This window comes from Helobdella robusta, assembly GCF_000326865.2.
Source record: "Helobdella robusta unplaced genomic scaffold HELROscaffold_113, whole genome shotgun sequence".
Taxonomy (NCBI): domain Eukaryota; kingdom Metazoa; phylum Annelida; class Clitellata; order Rhynchobdellida; family Glossiphoniidae; genus Helobdella; species Helobdella robusta.
The window spans coordinates 204054-223886 of NW_008703634.1; the positions used below are offsets into that span (position 1 = coordinate 204054).

At 33.8% G+C, this 19833-nt stretch overlaps 4 protein-coding genes across 4 annotated transcripts; 2 read left to right on the forward strand and 2 right to left on the reverse strand.

The window, feature by feature from the left end:
* Positions 1-836: 836 nt before the first annotated feature.
* Positions 837-5657, forward strand: HELRODRAFT_186271 (hypothetical protein). The gene is made up of 14 exons (XM_009013239.1): positions 837-910; positions 1342-1382; positions 1558-1708; positions 1881-2047; positions 2276-2380; positions 2573-2641; positions 2769-2861; positions 3094-3226; positions 3478-3582; positions 3777-3928; positions 4163-4339; positions 4527-5088; positions 5114-5461; positions 5514-5657. The coding sequence occupies exons 1-12, from the start codon at positions 862-864 to the stop codon at positions 4692-4694; spliced, it is 1410 nt and encodes a 469-aa protein (XP_009011487.1). The 5' UTR covers positions 837-861; the 3' UTR covers positions 4695-5088; positions 5114-5461; positions 5514-5657.
* A 2353-nt stretch (positions 5658-8010) lies between these two features.
* HELRODRAFT_194935 (hypothetical protein) lies at positions 8011-12030 on the forward strand (the record flags this gene model as incomplete). Its single annotated transcript, XM_009013240.1, has 6 exons — positions 8011-8201; positions 8695-9072; positions 9459-9868; positions 10324-10485; positions 11042-11518; positions 11802-12030. The coding sequence occupies 6 exons, from the start codon at positions 8011-8013 to the stop codon at positions 11810-11812; spliced, it is 1629 nt and encodes a 542-aa protein (XP_009011488.1). The 3' UTR covers positions 11813-12030.
* Positions 12031-12372: 342 nt separating this feature from the next.
* HELRODRAFT_183649 (hypothetical protein) lies at positions 12373-14443 on the reverse strand (the record flags this gene model as incomplete). Its single annotated transcript, XM_009013241.1, has 3 exons — positions 12373-12412; positions 12477-13370; positions 13491-14443. 3 exons carry the CDS (start codon positions 14441-14443, stop codon positions 12373-12375), a joined length of 1887 nt encoding a protein of 628 aa, XP_009011489.1.
* Positions 14444-16074: 1631 nt separating this feature from the next.
* On the reverse strand, positions 16075-19264 carry HELRODRAFT_183650 (hypothetical protein; the record flags this gene model as incomplete). Its single annotated transcript, XM_009013242.1, has 3 exons — positions 16075-16119; positions 16860-18714; positions 19257-19264. 3 exons carry the CDS (start codon positions 19262-19264, stop codon positions 16075-16077), a joined length of 1908 nt encoding a protein of 635 aa, XP_009011490.1.
* Between the last annotated feature and the right edge of the window lie 569 nt (positions 19265-19833).

Below are 19833 nucleotides of genomic sequence, written 5' to 3' on the forward strand. Positions count from 1 at the left end.
TCAATCAATCAATCAATCAATCAATCAATCAATCAATCAATCAATCAATCAATCAATCAATCAATCAATCAATCAATCAATCAATCAATCAATCAATCAATCAATCAATCAATCAATCAATCAATCAATCAATCAATCAATCAATCAATCAATCAATCAATCAATCAATCAATCAATCAATCAATCAATCAATCAATCAATCAATCAATCAATCAATCAATCAATCAATCAGCTTATAAAGCGCTATTTCCGCGATGTTCAACAGCGCTCCTCAATGAATTTTGAAAACAGATGGGTCTTGAGATCCGCTCTGAACTTCGCAAGTGATGGAGAAGTAGTCAGAGAAGTAAGTAGAGAGGACCAGAAAAAGCAAAAGCAGATTTGGCTAAAGAGTGTTTAACACGAGTTAAGAAAAAGCGAGAAGAAGAAGATCGTAAACCGGGGCGTTTAGGTTCAATTAATATATCTGATAAATACTTAGGAAATAATTTAGATTGAGACTTATACATGAACGTGCAAATTTTAAAAATTATTCTATACTTTATAGGTAGCCAGTGCAAGGGAACAAATTGCATTTGACATTTTATTTTATTTCATTATTTTATTTTAGTTGTACTGCCATTTTCATTGATTTTATTTAATAAATTTTTAAAGTGAAGTTAATATTAAGATAGCAATATCCCAACGACAAATAACATTTTTTATATCTAAAGCACAAAAACAGCCCTTAAGTGGATTTTTTTAACGTGCTGTTAAAAACATGCTGATGCGCCTAATTTGAAATGTTTTTTACTTTGAAGTTAAGCGCTTCAAAAAATTTAAATGAAGGTCGTATAAACACATGCTCTGCAAAATTTAAAGATGGCGAACTGTGCGTTGCTTTATCTGACCCGGTTATGCCCTAAAACAGGTTTGATTCTGACGATAATTATTTAAAAGTGTTATTTCATGATTAGATATTTTGTCGGCCGTATTTGTAAATTTTTTTCGTGTATTTTGACGCGCGTTTACCGTAGAAATTGACATTCAAAATTTTTGCAATTGTCATCACAGATCACATTATGCCATTTTTTGGTCATAAACTTGAAAAAAATTTAAATTATTAAATTTAACATAGATTATTAAGAGATCAGAGATTTCAGTATTTAATTTTTATTCAAATTTCAATTGTATATGTTACTTAATTTAAGAATTTTGAATAAAAATAATTTAGAATGTAGATTTATTTCTTTTTCTCTTTTCAATATTTAAATATTCAAATTTGTTTAGTTTTTCAATTTAAAAATACCTTAAATATTAAATAAACAATTAAATGAATAAATTATTTAATTTTGTTTAAAGTTTTGTCATCAAGTCTGTCACATGCAAATCGCTTGTACAAAGTAAGTTTTAATTAATTAATTATTATGCAATAAAGCGAATGAAGACAAACTATAAACTTTTAGTGATAAATTTCATATTAAAATTTATGTATATACATGGGAAAATAAATATTCATAGCTCTTTTTAAAAATCTGTCCTAACTATCTATTAATTTAAAATCTTCTCCCTCTCTAGACAAACCTTCGACACATCTCACAGACGTGCGGTCGATATGCAGTGGCAGCGGCCAAGAAGACATACGTGCGGGACAAACCTCACCTGAACGTTGGTACCATAGGACACGTTGACCATGGAAAAACTACACTGACTGCTGCCATCACAAAAGGTGGCCACGCCCACTAATTATTATTATTATTATCATCATATGTTATTATTTTCTATTATAAAATTATTGTAATATTATTTGTGTTATTTTTATTTATCAATCATTTCCACTTTTTTTAATTAAATTGAAATAAGAACAAACAAATGAAGTACAATTTTCCTTATGTTGACAGTTCTAGCAGACGAGAAAAAAGCCGAATTCAAAGCATACGCTGAGATAGATCGGGCCCCAGAGGAGCGGGCTCGAGGCATCACCATCAATGCGACAACCGTCGAGTACTCAACTGACAAAAGACATTATGGACACGTAGACTGTCCGGGGCATGCTGATTACATAAAGGTTGGCATCATTGTGTTTTTTCGGTTTCATTGTTTAATTATGAGTTGAAATACATAATTAACTCCGCCCCAATACTGCCAATCAATCAAGCAATATGTGTCAGCTGTTAACTAATTCAATTAACCAGTCATATCATTTTACTAATCAAATGACCAACCAATCAAATTTACTGACCAATCAAAATTAACCAACTAAATAAATCAAATCACCCAACCAATAATATTGCAGAACATGATAACAGGGACTGCCCAGATGGATGGAGCCATCTTAGTAGTTGCGGCGACCGACGGTACAATGCCCCAAACCCGAGAACATCTACTTCTTGCTAAGCAGGTGATTGGTTGATTGAATGAATGAACTAATGAATGATTGGATGGGTGTATGGATAAATGAATTGCTGGATGAATGACTATTGAAAAATTAATTTATTGAACGAATGGATGGATTATTTGATGATTATTTGATCCTATGTGTTAAAAGCTAATCGTCGTCGTCATCATCATCCAACCAACCAACCAATTTTAGATTGGAATTGAGAAATTAGTGGTCTTCGTTAACAAAGCTGATGTGGCTGATAAGGAGATGCTGGAACTGGTTAGTTGATTAATTGACTGACTGACTGACTGATTGATTGACTGACTGATTGATTGACTGACTGATTGATTGATTGATTGAATTCTCCAAATAAATGTATTTACCATAATGTTTTTTCTTCATTCAGGTTGAAATAGAAGTGAGGGAGTTACTGAGTGAGTTTGGTTATGATTCGACAGAAACGCCCGTCATTATTGGATCTGCTCTATGCGCTCTTGAGGTCTGTGTGCTTCTTGCCTGTGTGTGTGTGTTTAGTGTGTGTGTGTGTGTGTGTTTAGTGTGTGTGTGTGTTTAGTGTGTGTGTGTGTGTGTGTGTGTTTAGTGTGTGTATGTGTGTGTGCTGATTATTTGGTTGGTTGTTGGATACCTGGTTGGTTGATTGAATGATTGATCATTGAAATATTTTTTGTTACATTAAAACATCTCCAACACCTGCAAACACTTCCCTACAGAACAAGCAGCCAGACATAGGGAAAGACTCCATCAAGAAGTTATTGGACGCCGTCGACTCGTACATACCCCAGCCGACCAGGGAGCTAGATAAACCGTTCTACATGCCTATCGAACAGGTCTTCACCATTGCTGGTTAGTTTTGCCATTGTTTGTTTGTTTGTGTTGTGTTGTTGTTGTTGTGTGTGTGCGGTGTGTGTGTGTGTGTGTGTTAACCTTTCTTCAGATTTGCTGAAATTTTTAAGACTGCATGTTTTAAATTAAAATTCGTTTATCTATTTAATTTTTTTTCATTGACCAACTCATCATTTATCAACCAGTTAATCAACCAACCATCCAATCAACCAACCATCCAATCAATCAATCATCCAACCGACCAATCACAGGTAGGGGTACTGTGGTGACAGGAAAGTTGGAGAGGGGAGTCATCAAGAAGGGTGACGAAGCCGTCATCATGGGACATGGCAAGCAGCTGAAGAGTACCATCACTGGTCTGTCTGTCTGTGTGTGTGTATGTCTGTGTCTGTCTGCTTGTATGTCTGTTACAGCAATTAATTCAACGTAGAGTGCATAATTTAATTAGTACTTCTGCAATAACTACAGTCAATCAAACTTGACAAAACTACAAACACACACAAAAACCACACACACACACACACACACACACACACACACACACACACAGGTGTCGAAATGTTCCATCAAACACTGGACAGGGCAGAGGCTGGAGACCAGATGGGTGCCTTGTTAAGGGGACTGAAGAGGGACGAACTGAGGAGAGGGCAGGTACTGGCTAAGCCCGGGACCATCACCATGCACAACCATTTTGGAGCACAGGTCAGTATTGGCTGAGTGGGATTGGTTAACATAATTTAAGCCGGTGGATTGTTATTGGCTGATTAAGTGAGTTGGGTGAGTTACTATTGGCTAGAGTTGGCACACAAATGATAAATTTGCATAATTTAATGTTTTATCGGGCGATTTTTGAAATTCTTGGCATCATTATCATATAATCAGATCATCCCATAGCCATCAGTATCATCACTACGCAATCACGTGAATGCTTCCAAGGTGTACTTCCTTTCGAAAGAGGAAGGCGGGAAAAACAAGGCCTTCATGAGCAACTTCCAGGCCCAGATGTACTGCAAGACCTGGGACGCCCCCATTCTCATGGAACTCCCCGAGGGCAAGGAGATGGTCATGCCCGGAGAAGATGCCCCTGTCAAATTCCACATCAGGAAACAAATGGTTGGTTGTGATTGGCTGGTGTTTCTATGCTAGATAAGTCGATTGGTGGTTGGTTGGTTGATTGTGGTTGTTCGGTGATGTCATTTTTCTCGTCGTTGTCACTTCGTATTCCTCATCATCTTCATCATCATCATCTTCTTCAGCATCTTTATCGTTATCTTCATCAACGTCGTCATCTTCATCTTAGGTCTTAGAGAAAGGTCTGCGCTTCACGATGAGGGATGGAGGTTCGACCCTGGGCTACGGTGTGGTCACTGACCTCCTCCCGGACGTCGACATCGACAAGCTGGACGAGGAGAGGAAGAAGGAGAAGAAGGCCAGAATGAAGGAAGAGCAAGCAAAGGAGAAGGCTTGACGATGTCATGATGATGATGATGGTGGCGTGATGATGATGATGATGACGTGTTGTGGCGCTATTATGGTAATGTGACGTTGATGCTTTACTGTAACAGGATAATCATGGTGGTGTGACGTCATACTGTGACGTGGTTAGTGATGATGATGATGAACATAATTTTCTGGATGACGGTTGTTATTATGGTTATTTTTAACACATTTAAAAAGCCTGACGATTATAATAATGACGTCACTATGATGATTTGTACTGAGAGGTGATGACGATGATGAAAATGATCTTCTCAACTCATTGATCACGTGATTGATTACGTCATCATGAACTGTTAATGTGTTTCATTTAATTTTATGTCGTTCTAATTTTCCGTGATTTTTTATACAAATAAATAAATAAATAAACTTGGAAAAAAGTTTTTTGTCGTGTGTGTGTGTGTGCTTGTGAATTAATAAGAATTAAGAAATAATAAATAATAATTATTATATTATTATTATTGTTATAATTATTCCCAACAATTGTAATAATAACATAACAATCATGATTGCACACACAGCACGTTGTTAAGTTTAATTTGACGTTGAAAAGTCGTGCTGAGAGAAAATTCAATGAGTGAATGAATGAGTGAACGAAGTAATGAATGAACGAATAAAAAATATGACAAAGGATTAACGATTACGAAAAATGTATGTATGAATGGAGTGAATGAATGAAAAATAGAAGAAAAGAATGATTGAATGGTTGATGAATGAATGAATTGCTAATGAATGAATGAATGAATGGTTGGTGAATGAATGAATGGTTGGTAAATGAATGAATGGTTGGTGAATGAATGAATGGTTAATGAATGAATGAATGGTTGGTGAATGAATGAATGAAAACAATTGAAAAACTCACATTTGAATGAACTGTTGCGTTCTGCCAGATATCAATCTATTTTTATAAATAAAAATAATTTCATACAAAAAATGTGGTTTAGCATTCGTTAGGTAATCCATAAGAATAATAATAATAATTAGAAGAATAATAATAATAGTTAAAGGAATAATAATAATCAGAGAAGGAATAATAATAACTACAGGAAGAATAATAATTATCAGAGGAAGAATAATAGTAATTACAGGAAGAAGAAGAATTATTAATAATATTTTTGTTGTTATTGTCGTTGTTGCTGTTGTTATAATTATAGTTATAATAATTATTTTTATAACTATAATTATTTTGCATAATACTTCCGCACAATCTTGCAGACAATGTCACATGAGTATAGGAAACAAAGTAAGTATGATGATGACGACGACGACGATGATGATGATAGTATAAGTAAAGTAGTAGTAGTAGTAGTAATAATAGTAGTTATAGTAGTAGTAAATATAGTAGCGCAAGCAATAGTAATCTCTATGTGTTATGTGTATATGTTTGCATTTGTATGTGTGTTGTTTTTGTTTGTACTTGTGTGTGTGCTTGCGTTTGTGTGCCTGCGTGTGTGTGTGTTTGTGTGTTCGTGTGTGTGACCTTATTATGTGTAAAATGTGTAGCGAGTAAATAGTAGTTAGATAACAATCCTATCTTACACGCAATTTTCGGTGCAAATGTCAATCAAAATTTTTACCTTTATTTCATAGGATTCATTACTACTTTGTAATAATTATATAATAAAATTACTACATATATATTATATATATACTATATATATATGTATATATATATGTATATATTGTACGCGTGTGTGTGTTTTTGCGTTCGTGTGTGTGTATATCACTATATAATATACATTACAGTTGTAACAATAATAGCAGAATTGTAGTAATAGAAAAATTTGTAGTAGAACAAGTAGCAGTAGTAGTAGTAGTAGCAAAAGAAGTAGTAGCTGAAGCCGCAGCAGTAGTAATAGTAGTAGTTCTAGTAGTAGTAGTAGCAGTAGTAGTAACAGAAGAAGTAGTAGCGGTAGTTGTAGCAGTAGTATACTTCACCGAAATAAAACAAAGAAACCAAGGGTGGCCTAGCGTTTACGATAGATGAATTATATACTTAACAAACAAACATACATCAACGATTAAACAAATAATAATAGCAGAATTGAAGAAAAAGAAGAAGAAAAAAAGATGAAGAAGAAGAAAAAGAAGATGATGATGATGATGAAGAAGGAAAAGAAGAAGAAGCAGAAGAAGCAGAAGAAGATGAAGAAGAAGAAGAAAAAGAAAAGGATTAATAGCAGTAGTAAATAATGAAGCGGGCATTGTAATATAAGAATTTGACTTCGTGAACACCGCTTGGCTTTACAGCGACGTCAAATTCTTTCAATATTTACACACACAACGCAATGAATGGTGATTATTATGAATATAATAGAGAGAAGGAGATAGAGAGACAAAGAGAGAGAAAGGGAGAGAGTCAAAGACAGAAATTCAAAGAGAGTGTGAAAGAGAGAGAGAGAGAGAAAAAAAAAGCACAAATGGAAATTATGGTGGAGATAAAGAGATATAGAATATAGAGAAAGATAGAGAAATAGAATGAGAGGAAGTGAGAGAGAGAAAGAGAAAAATAGAAAGAAAAGAACGAGATAAAAATTATAAAGTAAAAGAGTGAAACCGAAAAAGTGCGGGGATTGAATTGAAAAGTAAAAAGAAGATTGACAGAAAGGGAAAGTGCAGTTCAAAAAACAACGAATAGTCAAAAAGGTAGAAAGATTAGGAAATAAATAAAGAAAAGAAAGAGAGAGAGAGAAAGCGTGATAGAAAGAGAGAGAGAAAGAAAATTAGAAATGTATGTTCATATGTTTTACAATTAAAATTGTCTAACTCGGCATAACAAGCACAGCGTTGCGAAGCGTTATATATACTTCGATTTGTATTGTATTGTAATATATTGATGTCATATATTGATGTTATATTATGTTGTGCTGTTGTTTCTGTTGTTAACATTTGTTAATGTTACGTAAATCTGTGTGGATACTGCTTTGTACTGTCTGTGATGTCTTTGTCTCAACGTAGTTGTTGTTGTCTCAATGTAGTAGTAGTTGTTGTTGTTGTCTTTGTTAGTTTGGTTGGTTTTTTAAATGGAAATTGTTAAACTTAATGAATCTTTTTGCAAGTAGTTAATGAATTTGCTATGGAAAAAACATTGTGTCAGTATTCGTTTGACAATAAAGTTTTGAGATTGATTGCACACAGAACGTCACACATTGTTACACGTACAATCTTAACAATGCAACAACAATATGAACCACATAAACAACAACTACAACAACAGGATTAACGTCATGAGCAACAAGACAACAAGAAGATAATCTTAAACGAAATTGTCCTCATCAAACGATGTTATGGATGTTATGGACAACAACAACAAAAACAACAACACATACACTGACTACCCGAACAACGCCAGCATCTACAACACAGCGGGCTGGCTAGTTGCACTTTTAACCATCGCCATCTTTGGGATCATCCTCGTCGTCGTCTTCATCATCTTCCTAATCGTTAAAATTCGGAAAGAGTCTAAAATCCGGAAATGGTCGGTCCTTTTGATGGGATGTCTTCTGCTGTATGCCATTTTTTGTAGCTTTGTTCTCATGTTTGCCTTTCTGATCAAGCCTTCACTTCAAGTTTGCGGTATTATTAGGTGAGGAATTTTGTTACAATTTTAAAATTCATAATAAAAATAGTAAGAAGAATTGTTATTATTACTTTATTTATTTAATATTATTTCAATGTAATTGACATTTTAAAATGATTTTCATCATTATCTACGTTTGCTCTCTACCAGTGGCGGATCTAAGGGGGTGGACTGAGGGGGTATGGTCTCACCCGCTGTGAGAAGTTTAGTTTTTTAGTTTTTTGTCGCCAGCCACACTACCACAAATAATTTTTGTCCCCCCCCACTTGTAAAAATTTGGCCCCCCGTGAGAATTTTTGTCCCCCCCCCCGTCAAAGTTGTTTCGATTTTCCACTCTTTTCTAGCAAGTTATGTAGAATGTGAAAAACAGTTACATGTAAAATTTGTGAAGGTTTTGCATTGGACCGTGCTACGCGGGAATGTTCGCAGCTATCCTGGTCAAAATCCTCATCATCCTCCTACCAGATCGCATGCATATCTCCCTCCAAATCCTCATTTACTCACTATCTCTCTCCATCCAAGTCATCATCGATATTCAGTGGCTGATAGCGATACCGCCGAGTGTCGGGTATTACTATGCCGTTCCCCATTACATCACGGTGGATCACTATGGCAACGTGTTGAGGAGTAGAGCAGGTGGTAGCGACGACGGTGGTAAGATGTTCTATCCTCAGTACTGCGAGCCCGGGTTCGATTCCCACATAAAGTCGCTCGTTTATGTTATGCTGCTTATTGGGCTGTGCTCTGTTTTAGTGGCTCTATCATTCAAGTTAGGAAGGTTGAGTTGGAAATGTGTGTGTGTGTGTGTGTGTGTGTTAGTGTGTGTGCGTGTGTGTGTGTGTGTATGCGTGTGTGTGAGTGTGTGGGGTACGTATGAACATATATGTGTGGGTTTATATGGGCTAAAAATGTGTGCTTGTATGTATGTATGTATGAGTATGTGAGACTGCATGTTTGCGTGTACGGTACATGTGTGTTTGTAATTGACACGTGTGTGTGTGTGTGTGTGTGTGTGTTTCCAGTTTTCAGATAGTAGTTCATCAGTGAATGAAACGTTAATACAAAACTGGAATAAATTTCAGCAGCGAACTAGCAAAGAAATTTTAAATTTGAAACAAAAAAAAATTAATTATCACCTGAAAACATCCAAAACAGATACAACCAATCAAAGAGCGCCGACAACATTCCACTCGCCATTTCCTGTTTCGGGACTATCGCCATCTGGATAATGTGGACGATAATCGGAGCAGCGGGAAACCCACCGGAAACGTACGAAACTTCCGGTTTCGCTTTTGGCCTCCTCATCACAGCATTTTTCATACTGATAACTTTATTCGGACCGAAACTATTCGAGTTATATAATCTTAAATGTTTCATAGAAAATGGCGACAAAAATTTGGCGCGAAGGTATGTACTTCCGTCTGTCGGGTGGATGTACGAGGAGGGCAGTGTGAGTGGAAAGGAGAGTGGACGCGTTGGGGAGCGTGGGGGCAGTAGGGGGTCTACCAGATTTATCGATGGAGATAGTGCTTCTGTGGTTAGTGTCAGGTCTAAACGCGAATACGGTTAGTTGGGTTTTTGTTTCTGTCTGAATTTAGTCAAAATTTGCGTCTCGTTATTATTTCGGAACGATACGATTCGATACGACATCGGAATTTCGATATTGAATTTCGACCAGACGATGCAATAAGCCGCCAAATATAGCAAAAATTTTTGTTTCGTAGTCTAAATTACAAAATTTTAATTAACTTATTTCATTTCGTATAATTTCCTAGTTTAATGTATTTTAGCACAGGAGTTTTTTTTATAGTTGTATCGTATGAATAACGAGACGAGATACCTAATATCGTTATTAAATCGAGACGTAGACGTTTACAATTTAGATTTCTTTCTCACGGGTCACGGCACTTCAAACGTCATATCATTTCATAGCTATTTCAATTTTTTTTATATATTTAATTACTTCTTTATATAATTCCCAAAATAAAATCACGCAAAATTTCACTTCAAAACCCACAAGACAATCAGGTATTTGTAGATCCGGACAATCTGAAAGAGGCAACTGCCCTAAGGAGCAGCAGATTAACGAGGCCCGAATCTAACATGCCCACGGCTAATGGTGTAATCATGGAGATTGTGAACTCGCAACATATGGTTCTTAAAAATAATAATAATAATTTTGGTTAGTTCGTTATAATTATTTATTTATATTATTATAATTATTATTGTTTTTGTTGCTAGTGTGACCGTTATTATTATTAATATAATTATCATTATTATGATGAAACAAACTTCTTAAAATCAAAAGACTATAAGTTGGCAAAATATTCTCATCATCTTCACGATAATCTGTTAGACAATTTTAAACATTCTAAATTAATAATTAATACTTTCGAAATATCTCCATTAGGTTTATTTAAATTTTTTAATTTATCGCTCGTCGATATTCTGTGGTGTGATAAATTCTGTAACAGTCTCATTAACTCAGCAATATCATCAACATATTCCTTATATTGTGACAGAAATGTCATTTGAATTAATTTTAAAACTAACTCTATCTGGTTGTACTCTTTTTAATTTTTGATGAGCTTCGTAGATTATGGTGATTATTATATCATTTAATTAATAATTTAATTTCTCATAATTAGTATTATTATATTATTATTGCAATCAATTATCATTATTATTATTATTATATCGACTCTAAAAAAAAATTTTTTTTTGCAAATACAAACCAGCCGACCAGTTCAACAGAAGACAAACAAACCGGTTGAGCAATAATAATAATAATAACAATAACAACAACAATAATAATAATAACAATAATAATAATAATCCTAATATAGCCATTGTCTACCTCAACAAATTTCCGACGCAATTAAACAGTAATATAAACAACAGTAACGAGTATAGTACAAATACTACTACTGCTGCTACCACTACTACTGCCACTACTACTGCCACTAATACTACTAATACTACTACAAAGTATAATAATAATAATAATAATAACAATAGTATTAGAAACCACACCAACAACAACAAAACAGTCAATACAAGTTACAGAAAAACTACTAATATTAATAATGGTAATAATGATAATAATAATAATTACAATGATAATAAACGGATGGTGATAGATAGGGGCCCATCTAGGTACACTCCACGAAAGGTGCCAATGATTGGCCCTGGCTCTCCAAGGGCCCCATATTTACGTTAGTGAAATTGGCCATGATTAATTGAAATATAATAGTTAATAAGATAATAATTTGTTATTTAATATCGTTATTAATTGATTGATTGGTTGATTGATTGATTGATTGATTAAATTTTTTGGGAGAAAGAATGAACTACGTAATTGTTTGTAATTGAAATTGGCTATAGTTCAATTTTCAGCACATGTGAATCAGTATGGAATCAGTGCATTTAACATCTAAGACACTAAATTTCATCATAAGCCTCACCAACAATTTTAAGATGGAATATGTTTGTTTCCAGTGGTTTTATGACAGATGGGTCAACAGATGAAGGAGAAAACAACGGAAGAATCGTTATTTCGCAACTGGCCAATCAATTTGTTTTAAATTCCGCAAATTTAATTAACATAATTAATTATAATTAATTCACAAATTATACGTTAATTAATAAATATAAGTAGTTACTATATCCTTTTTATTAAAGAAAATCTTCTTTCAATGATAATAAAGATGATTGAGAAGTGATGAAATGTGGTAAATTATCCACTTTTATTTGACAAAAAATGATTCATAAATCAAGAACTTAAATATAAAAGCAAGAATAAAACCACAAAAAATGACATGATCAGGTCTTAACTAAGCGTAAAACTTAAAGTTAAAATTGTAAAATATTTCAAATTTTCATAAAATAAATAAATATACACTTAAATTTTATATTTTATTTATTTTCATCGTCATCGTCTTCTTCGCCATCATTATCTCCCGCTCTAACTCTCCGTGTTAGAATAGGTGGAAGGCTAATGAAAACTGGCTCAAAGAATTTATTTAACAATTTAAAATCACCTCCAGGTTGCATGCAGTAACTTTTGTGATTATCCTAGTTTATAACCTTGTTGCTGTTGTTGCTCTTTACTTTGTTGTTGTTGTTGTTGTTGTTGTCGTTGTTGTTGCTGCTGCTGTTGTTGTTGTCGCTAACGTTGTTGTTTGGAAATGAAAAATAATTTTTCCAAAAAATTTCCCGCCATTTTTTGAAAAAGTTCTTGGCGGGACAGACGGCGGGGAGATGAGCTGATTGCTACATTCCTTTTTTGGCGCTTCATTACATTTCACATTTTCCTGTTTCACTACCGACATTACAGGATTCAAGTAAAAATTTCCTGATTGGAGATCTGGAAGAATTGGAACTTCTATTGGCATGGGCATTTTAGTGTAACAGTCATTCACTGACTCAGCTGGGTAAGTCAATGGACTACCCATCATTTCGTTATTACAGTTAAGCTTTATATTTTCGCCATTTTTGGAATCATTCTTGGAAAAAGTTAAAAAATACGGGGAAATTCTAAAACGTGGTGCTTTTGGGTAGGTCTTCAATTCATACAAATCTTTTAAATTAACGTAATCTGGCGACGAGCTACAGGGACGGCTTAAAGGGGCATGTTGTTCATACATTAGCCGGGGTTCGGGGGGACTATTCTGCTGTTGAAAATAGCCCACGCCAAATTTTGTTGGGTGTTTGGGTGGGTTATATTTTAGCTGAGAGTAACATACGCCTGGTTTTTTTATTCTCCTTGGAGGAATTTCAGGGTTTCTTACTTTTTGATGTTTTAGTACATCAGCATGTTGGAAAATAGTTGCGCTTATTTCTGTAGCGTTTGTCTGAAGATTTGTAAGAAGAGAAGGAATGGCAACTAGAGAACGTGAGAAAGTAGGCTGAACTGGATTGTTGCTAGCACTTTTGTTGTAAAATTTCTCAACATTGTCGTTGTGATGTGGGGGTCTTGGTCTTGCCGGAGTGCTACCCTCATGGCAAGGGGCATTTATTTTTCTGAGACTAGCCCCACCATTAGTACCTCTATCTATATTATCGTTACTAATATTAATGTTATTTATTTTATTACTATTATTTACAATATTATTCATAGTCTTATGATTTTTATTATTAATCTAGAAATTAAAATGATCTATTTTTTCAAAAATTGCACAATTATACATTTCCTTGTCCGAATCATTTAACAACTGGGATAGAGTTTTGTGAATTATTTCCGGCTTTGATGAACTAGTTGTGGAGTGATTAGGCGAGGTTGGTTGTTTTTTCGGCGTCTGACATACATATTTCTCTGTTCCGATGTGATTCTGGATTGATAATATCTCTTCGTCATAAGTACCGACTGGTGAATTGTTGTGTTTTCTGAGGAAATGTTTAACATTGAAAGAAATCTTGTATAGGTCGTCATTTTCATCATCATCTTCATCATCTCCATCATCATCTTCATCATTTTCACCATCATCTTCGTCGTCAGTTAGCATAACTATCATTTTTGTTGAATTACTAGAAGAGTTAGATGCAGTTAGATCGCTGTAGATGATTTTTTGCTTTGACTTTTCAGGTTCACCAGTTGGAAGATTTAGTGGAGGTGGTTGTCCAGTAGGCGTGTGGCATATATATCCAACCAAATTTTTGTAATCTGGAACTGATATCCTCTCGTCATCGCAATTGTTTTGCAAAATTTTTTGTCTACTGGTTTGTGTTTTGTCGAAATTATCTTCACTCTTAGCATCAATGAGACGATTCCTGTGAAATGTAATCAAGTCATTTCCATCCAGATTATTATTGAATCTCTTACTTTTCATCTTTATAGCCGCTGAAAACTCCTTAGACTCGATAGGATATATTTTAGGATTTATATATTTCTCTGTTGAAATCAAATCATCCCTCTCGTAATAGTCACCCGTGTTAAGAAGTTTTTTAATTTCCGTAACTTCATACTGAGGTACGGGTTGGTGAACAGAGCCGTGATGTATACGATACGAGATTGGGAATCGGATATTTGGAGCGAATGTTTTTGTGTCGACTGTGTTGTCATCGTCGTTGTTAATATCGTTGTTGTTGTTGTAGTTGTTGTTTGAAACTAAAAAACTCTCTCTAGATAAACGTCTATCCATTTCTAAACGGTTTAACCCAAAAAGTATTAAAACAACAATTAACGGATATGTTTCAGATTGTTGAATCAGAAAACGTATCAAAGGATATTTATGGTATCAATGTATCAAGGGTACCAATGTATCAAGGGTATCAATGTGTCAAGCGTATCAAAGCAACAATAGCTTCGCACTGGAAATTTTTTTCAACTAATAAATTCAATGTAATATTATTAATCAATAAAACACTTTAAAAATCATTAATTTTATTAAAGTAATATAGTTTCTTATTTATTAAATTAAAACAAATTAAAAATTAATTTTACGAAAGGAATGGCTGACCTTATGAAATTCATTAGATCAAAATTTACTTATATAGCCAATAGAGAATCTAGAAAATAGACAATATTAATCATATTAACAAATTAACCATGATAAAATAAATAATACTAACATTTTACTAAATTACTAACTAGATATCCCAAATTAATTTTCCCAAACTAAATGTCACAAATTAAACATTACTTAAAGCAAAGTAATATTACTAACATATTACAAACGTTTAATGATCTTAATACAAAGAAGTGTTTATCCACACACACACACACACACACACACACACACACACACACACACACACACACACACACAAACACACAAACACACACATGAATAATAATTATAAAAATAATAACTTTTCTGTGGAAACGACATTGTGAGCCATTATTACATGTGGTTAGTTTGATTTCTACGCTTCTACGCTGTCCTTCGATCATTTTTTAACCGTGATTTGTCAATCATTCTTTCATTCCTTTTCTTAGTCATACTATTTAGATGATTATTTTTGTTTATAAATTCATTCATCTATTCATTCATGCATTCATTCATGCATTCATTCATTCGTTTGTTCGTTCGTTCGTTCATTCATTCATTCAGTCAGTCAGTCAGTCAGTCAGTCATTCAGTCAGTCAGTCAGTCAGTCAGTCAGTCAGTCAGTCAGTCAGTCAGTCAGTCAGTCAGTCAGTCAGTCAGTCAGTCAGTCAGTCAGTCAGTCAGTCAGTCAGTCAGTCAGTCAGTCAGTCAGTCAGTCAGTCAGTCAGTCAGTCAGTCAGTCAGTCAGTCAGTCAGTCAGTCAGTCAGTCAGTCAGTCAGTCAGTCAGTCAGTCAGTCAGTCAGTCAGTCAGTCAGTCAGTCAGTCAGTCAGTCAGTCAGTCAGTCAGTCAGTCAGTCAGTCAGTCAGTCAGTCAGTCAGTCAGTCAGTCAGTCAGTCAGTCAGTCAGTCAGTCAGTCAGTCAGTCAGTCAGTCAGTCAGTCAGTCAGTCAGTCAGTCAGTAGTCATCCAGCCAGCCAGCCAGCCAGCCAGCCAGTAAGTCTTGTAAAATTTATTTGATAAGAATCGAATATAATCTTTATACCGGCAAGTTCACTACCATACTGCTAAATAACTACAGTTAATTTTTAAACTTTATTATTTTGTTCGCTAAAATTCTTAGAATGTTATCTCAAATTTTTGTTCTTTATTATTCAATAATGACATCCTCATATGCAAAACTGCTTACGTGTCATTTTCTAACCATTCAAGTTAAAAATATTTACCGCAGGACGCACATACATATACAGTCTTTATGTTTTGGACAGAGAGCTCTGGAACCAAGCTATCGCATGATAACAGTGCGAGGCACTCCTACAGACTGAGCTAACTTGCCGAAAATTCATGAAAATTAATGATTAGCGAAGTTATTCATTTAAATATATAATACTGATGATATGTAAGCTACGGTGCAACACAAAACGATATTATTACAAAATTTGAATTTTCTTCATTATGTATAAATGAACTCCGAATCTTAATCCTGTGAAAAATTCTTTCACTTGCAACGGCTCCAAATCCGTAAAATTAACCCATAAATACATGATTTGTGGTAACTCGTTAATTCGTAATATAACCAGCGTTGGAGAGAATTAATTTCTTTTTTAATTTACATGACGATCAAACTCGTGACTAAATATGCGATTTTAAAATCAAAATAGAAAGGTTAATTAATATTTTCTTAAAATTATTTTGAATAACATAACATTTGAAGTGAATTGAAATCTTTAAATAATATACTTTGTATATATTATTAATCATTCATCGTTAATGTTATTATATTAATGCTATATATAGGGCATTAATGTTTAAGTTGAAAATAAAAGTAGAAAACAACTGAAGATTGAAAAAATCAAATCAGGAGCAACAAATTAGAAATATCAAAATTAAGAAAATCAATATATGGAAATAAATCCGTCCATTCATTCATTCATTGATCCATCCATCCATTTATTCATTGATCCATTCATTCATTCATCTATCCATTCATCTATCCATTCATTCATTCATCTATCCATTCATTAATACATTCATAAAAATTGCTTGACGGTTTTTATGACGCGGCTTAACTCGGTCGGATATCGTTTCTTTCCTAGAGTCTAACTCGGTGTATAGCATTGGAAGGGTGAATTCCATTTTGGGTAGGTTAATTTTCGTATTTTTGCCATCAACATCAGCAATAGCGTTATCAGCTTTAAATTTATTTTCAAGCTCACTAGCGAGCCTAAATGAGATGTCATTATTCATCAGGTTGTCATTTTTTGCAATTGGAATTTGCTGGATTTTAGATGTGTTTGCTCCGTTTTTGAGTTGTTCGTTTTCTGATTTTTGGAGCCTTCGACGAAGGACTTCTTCACTGTTGGGTTGATTTTGTGATGGGTTGAATTCAGCTAACTGATCGTCTGCGGTTGTTTGCTCTGTGTTAAAATTAGTGTTTACGGCTGTTTCATTTTTCAAAATTTCTTCGCATGCATTAGAACCAGATTCAACCGTGACTTCAAAAGAATAATCTTTGGATGATTTTGTAAAATCATCATTGCTGCAACTTCTCAAGTTCTTTTTCATTTCACTTGCTAGTTGACAACAATAATTTTCAATTTGATTGAGTGTGTAGTTACTTAATTCGGGGTTGTTTGTGTTTATCGTGAAATTGAACTGCGATTGGGCTGATTTCGTGTGACTGGATTCTATTTCGATGTTGTTCGTTTCGTTAAGCGGTGAACCTGGAATGTTTCCAGAGAAGATTTTTGTTGAATTGGCTCCATTTTCGTCTGAATTATTCATCGGTATTTTGAAGCACATTTCCGCAAATGTAGGTTCGTCATAATTTTTCTTTTTCATATCTACTACTACTTCGTTAACATTCAGGTTTTGATTTTCATCATAAACGTCTTCACTCTCAAACTGCAGACTGAATGATTGTTCCAACTTATTCTCACAATAAAATTCGACAGTTGTTGAATGCATGCAGTTGTATGGGTAGTCCAGGAGTATTACGTCAGATTCGGATGATTCAAACATCTCGTCAGGATTTACTTTACACTGATTGTTATCTGGTGTTATGAAGAGTGTGATGATATGTGTTGTTTGTGGTGGTAGTGTTGCTGTCCTGTCTCTTTCAACAAATTCATCGTTATTAATTTCACTGGTGTCAGTTTTGCATTCGTAGGTTGTTGACATATTTTGAAATTTTCTCACAAAAGGCTGTTTAATTTCTTTTGGTTTCTCGGTTTCTCGGTCATTTTCTAAGAATTTGTTATTATCATTTTTGTTTATGTTAGTTTCATATTCGAATGCTGATATAATTTGAGATTTTTTCCCAAAGGGTAGTTTTATTTCTTGCACTAAACGGTCTATAGATGTATTTGATGTGTTGCTGCATCCACTAGATTCATCTTCACCAATTTCATTTTCTTCAGTTTTCAGATCTCGGACTAATGAATTAGTGTTGGATCTAGAGTCGTTTTTACTGATTTTATTCATAAATTTGTATTCTAATTTACAACTTGATTCTTCAAAAACTGAATTCCATTTTTCAAACGAGTCTGTAGCAGCTTCTTGGATGAAAAACTCCTTCGATATACTTACCGTTTTGTTAAAGTTGTCACAAGACTTAATTTCACAAATTCCTACATTTTCAGAGTTTGGCATGTCAGACCTAGGTACATGGGAGGCTTTAAGAGGATGTAATTTTGTGTTATTTGGGTTTTCTAATCTTCCTACTAATTCTCCCAGAAAGGATTCCCAGTTTTTGGGAATGTCAATCTGTTGACTGCAACTATTGTCTAGAGATGTATCTTTTGTGTTTCTGCTGCTGTTGGTTTTATCATCATCAACTTTACTGCCCGAGCCACATATTGGTGCCGCATTTTTCGATTTACAAATAGTTATTACAGATGTACGCGATTTTTTCAACTTTTTTGTTCTCGATTTTAAAGTTTAATTCTTCAAAAAGTGAACCCCATTTTTTACAGGTGTCTTTGCCTGTGGTAGTAGTAGTAGCAGCAGCAGCAGTAGTAGTAGCAGTAATAGTAGTAGTAGTATTAGGGGTAGTATTAGGAAATGTAGTAATAGTAGTAGCAGTTGTTAGCTCCGTAGGTATAAAAAGTTCTGTCATGGATTGGGTTGGTTTTTTTCCTATTCAAATTTGGTTCTTTCGTTGCAATCTTTTTTCTGTCAAAAAAAAATTAAAAATAGTATAATTATTATTTATAATGAATGAATGAATAAATGGATGAATGGATGGATGGATGGATGAAAGAATGGATAAATGGATGGATGAATGAACGAATATATGAATGGGCAAATAAACGAACGATTAAATGGACAAATGAATGAATGAATGAGTAAAATAAATAAATGAATGAATAAATAAAATGAATGAACAAAAGAATGAATAAATTAAGTAATTAAAAACAAAATTAATAACAACAACATCAAAATTAAAATCTATAAAATTCTACCTACCTTAACATTTTGGCTAAACTTCCAAATTCCAATTTGAAACTAATAAAGACCAATAATTAAGCTTAAAGTCGTCTATTTCATTTTATAGTAAAAGTTATATATATATATATATATATATATATATATATATATATATTCATTCATTAATTCATTCATTCATCCATTCATTCATTTATTCATCTTTACAAAATGATTCATTACTACTATTATTAATAGTATTATACATGGATATATTTTACAGAAAAGCTATGATCAAAATACTAATTAATCTTCCTTTATTGTTAGAAATTTGTTATTAATGTTGTTAATAAAATTCCATGGAAGTATTTAAGTTACACTTATTATTTCCTTTTGATTCTTTTCCTGGCATAACTTAATCATGGCTATATAATTGTCGATATCTTACTTAGGCCTAAACTCACACACACACACACACATTCACACACACACAAACACACACACAAACACACACACATCTATTCAATCACTAATTATTTATCTCAAAGTCTTTTGGCAGCAATTCAACAAATTTAAAGACTTCTATGTTAAATCCAGCCATTCCACTTTTTTAAGCAGA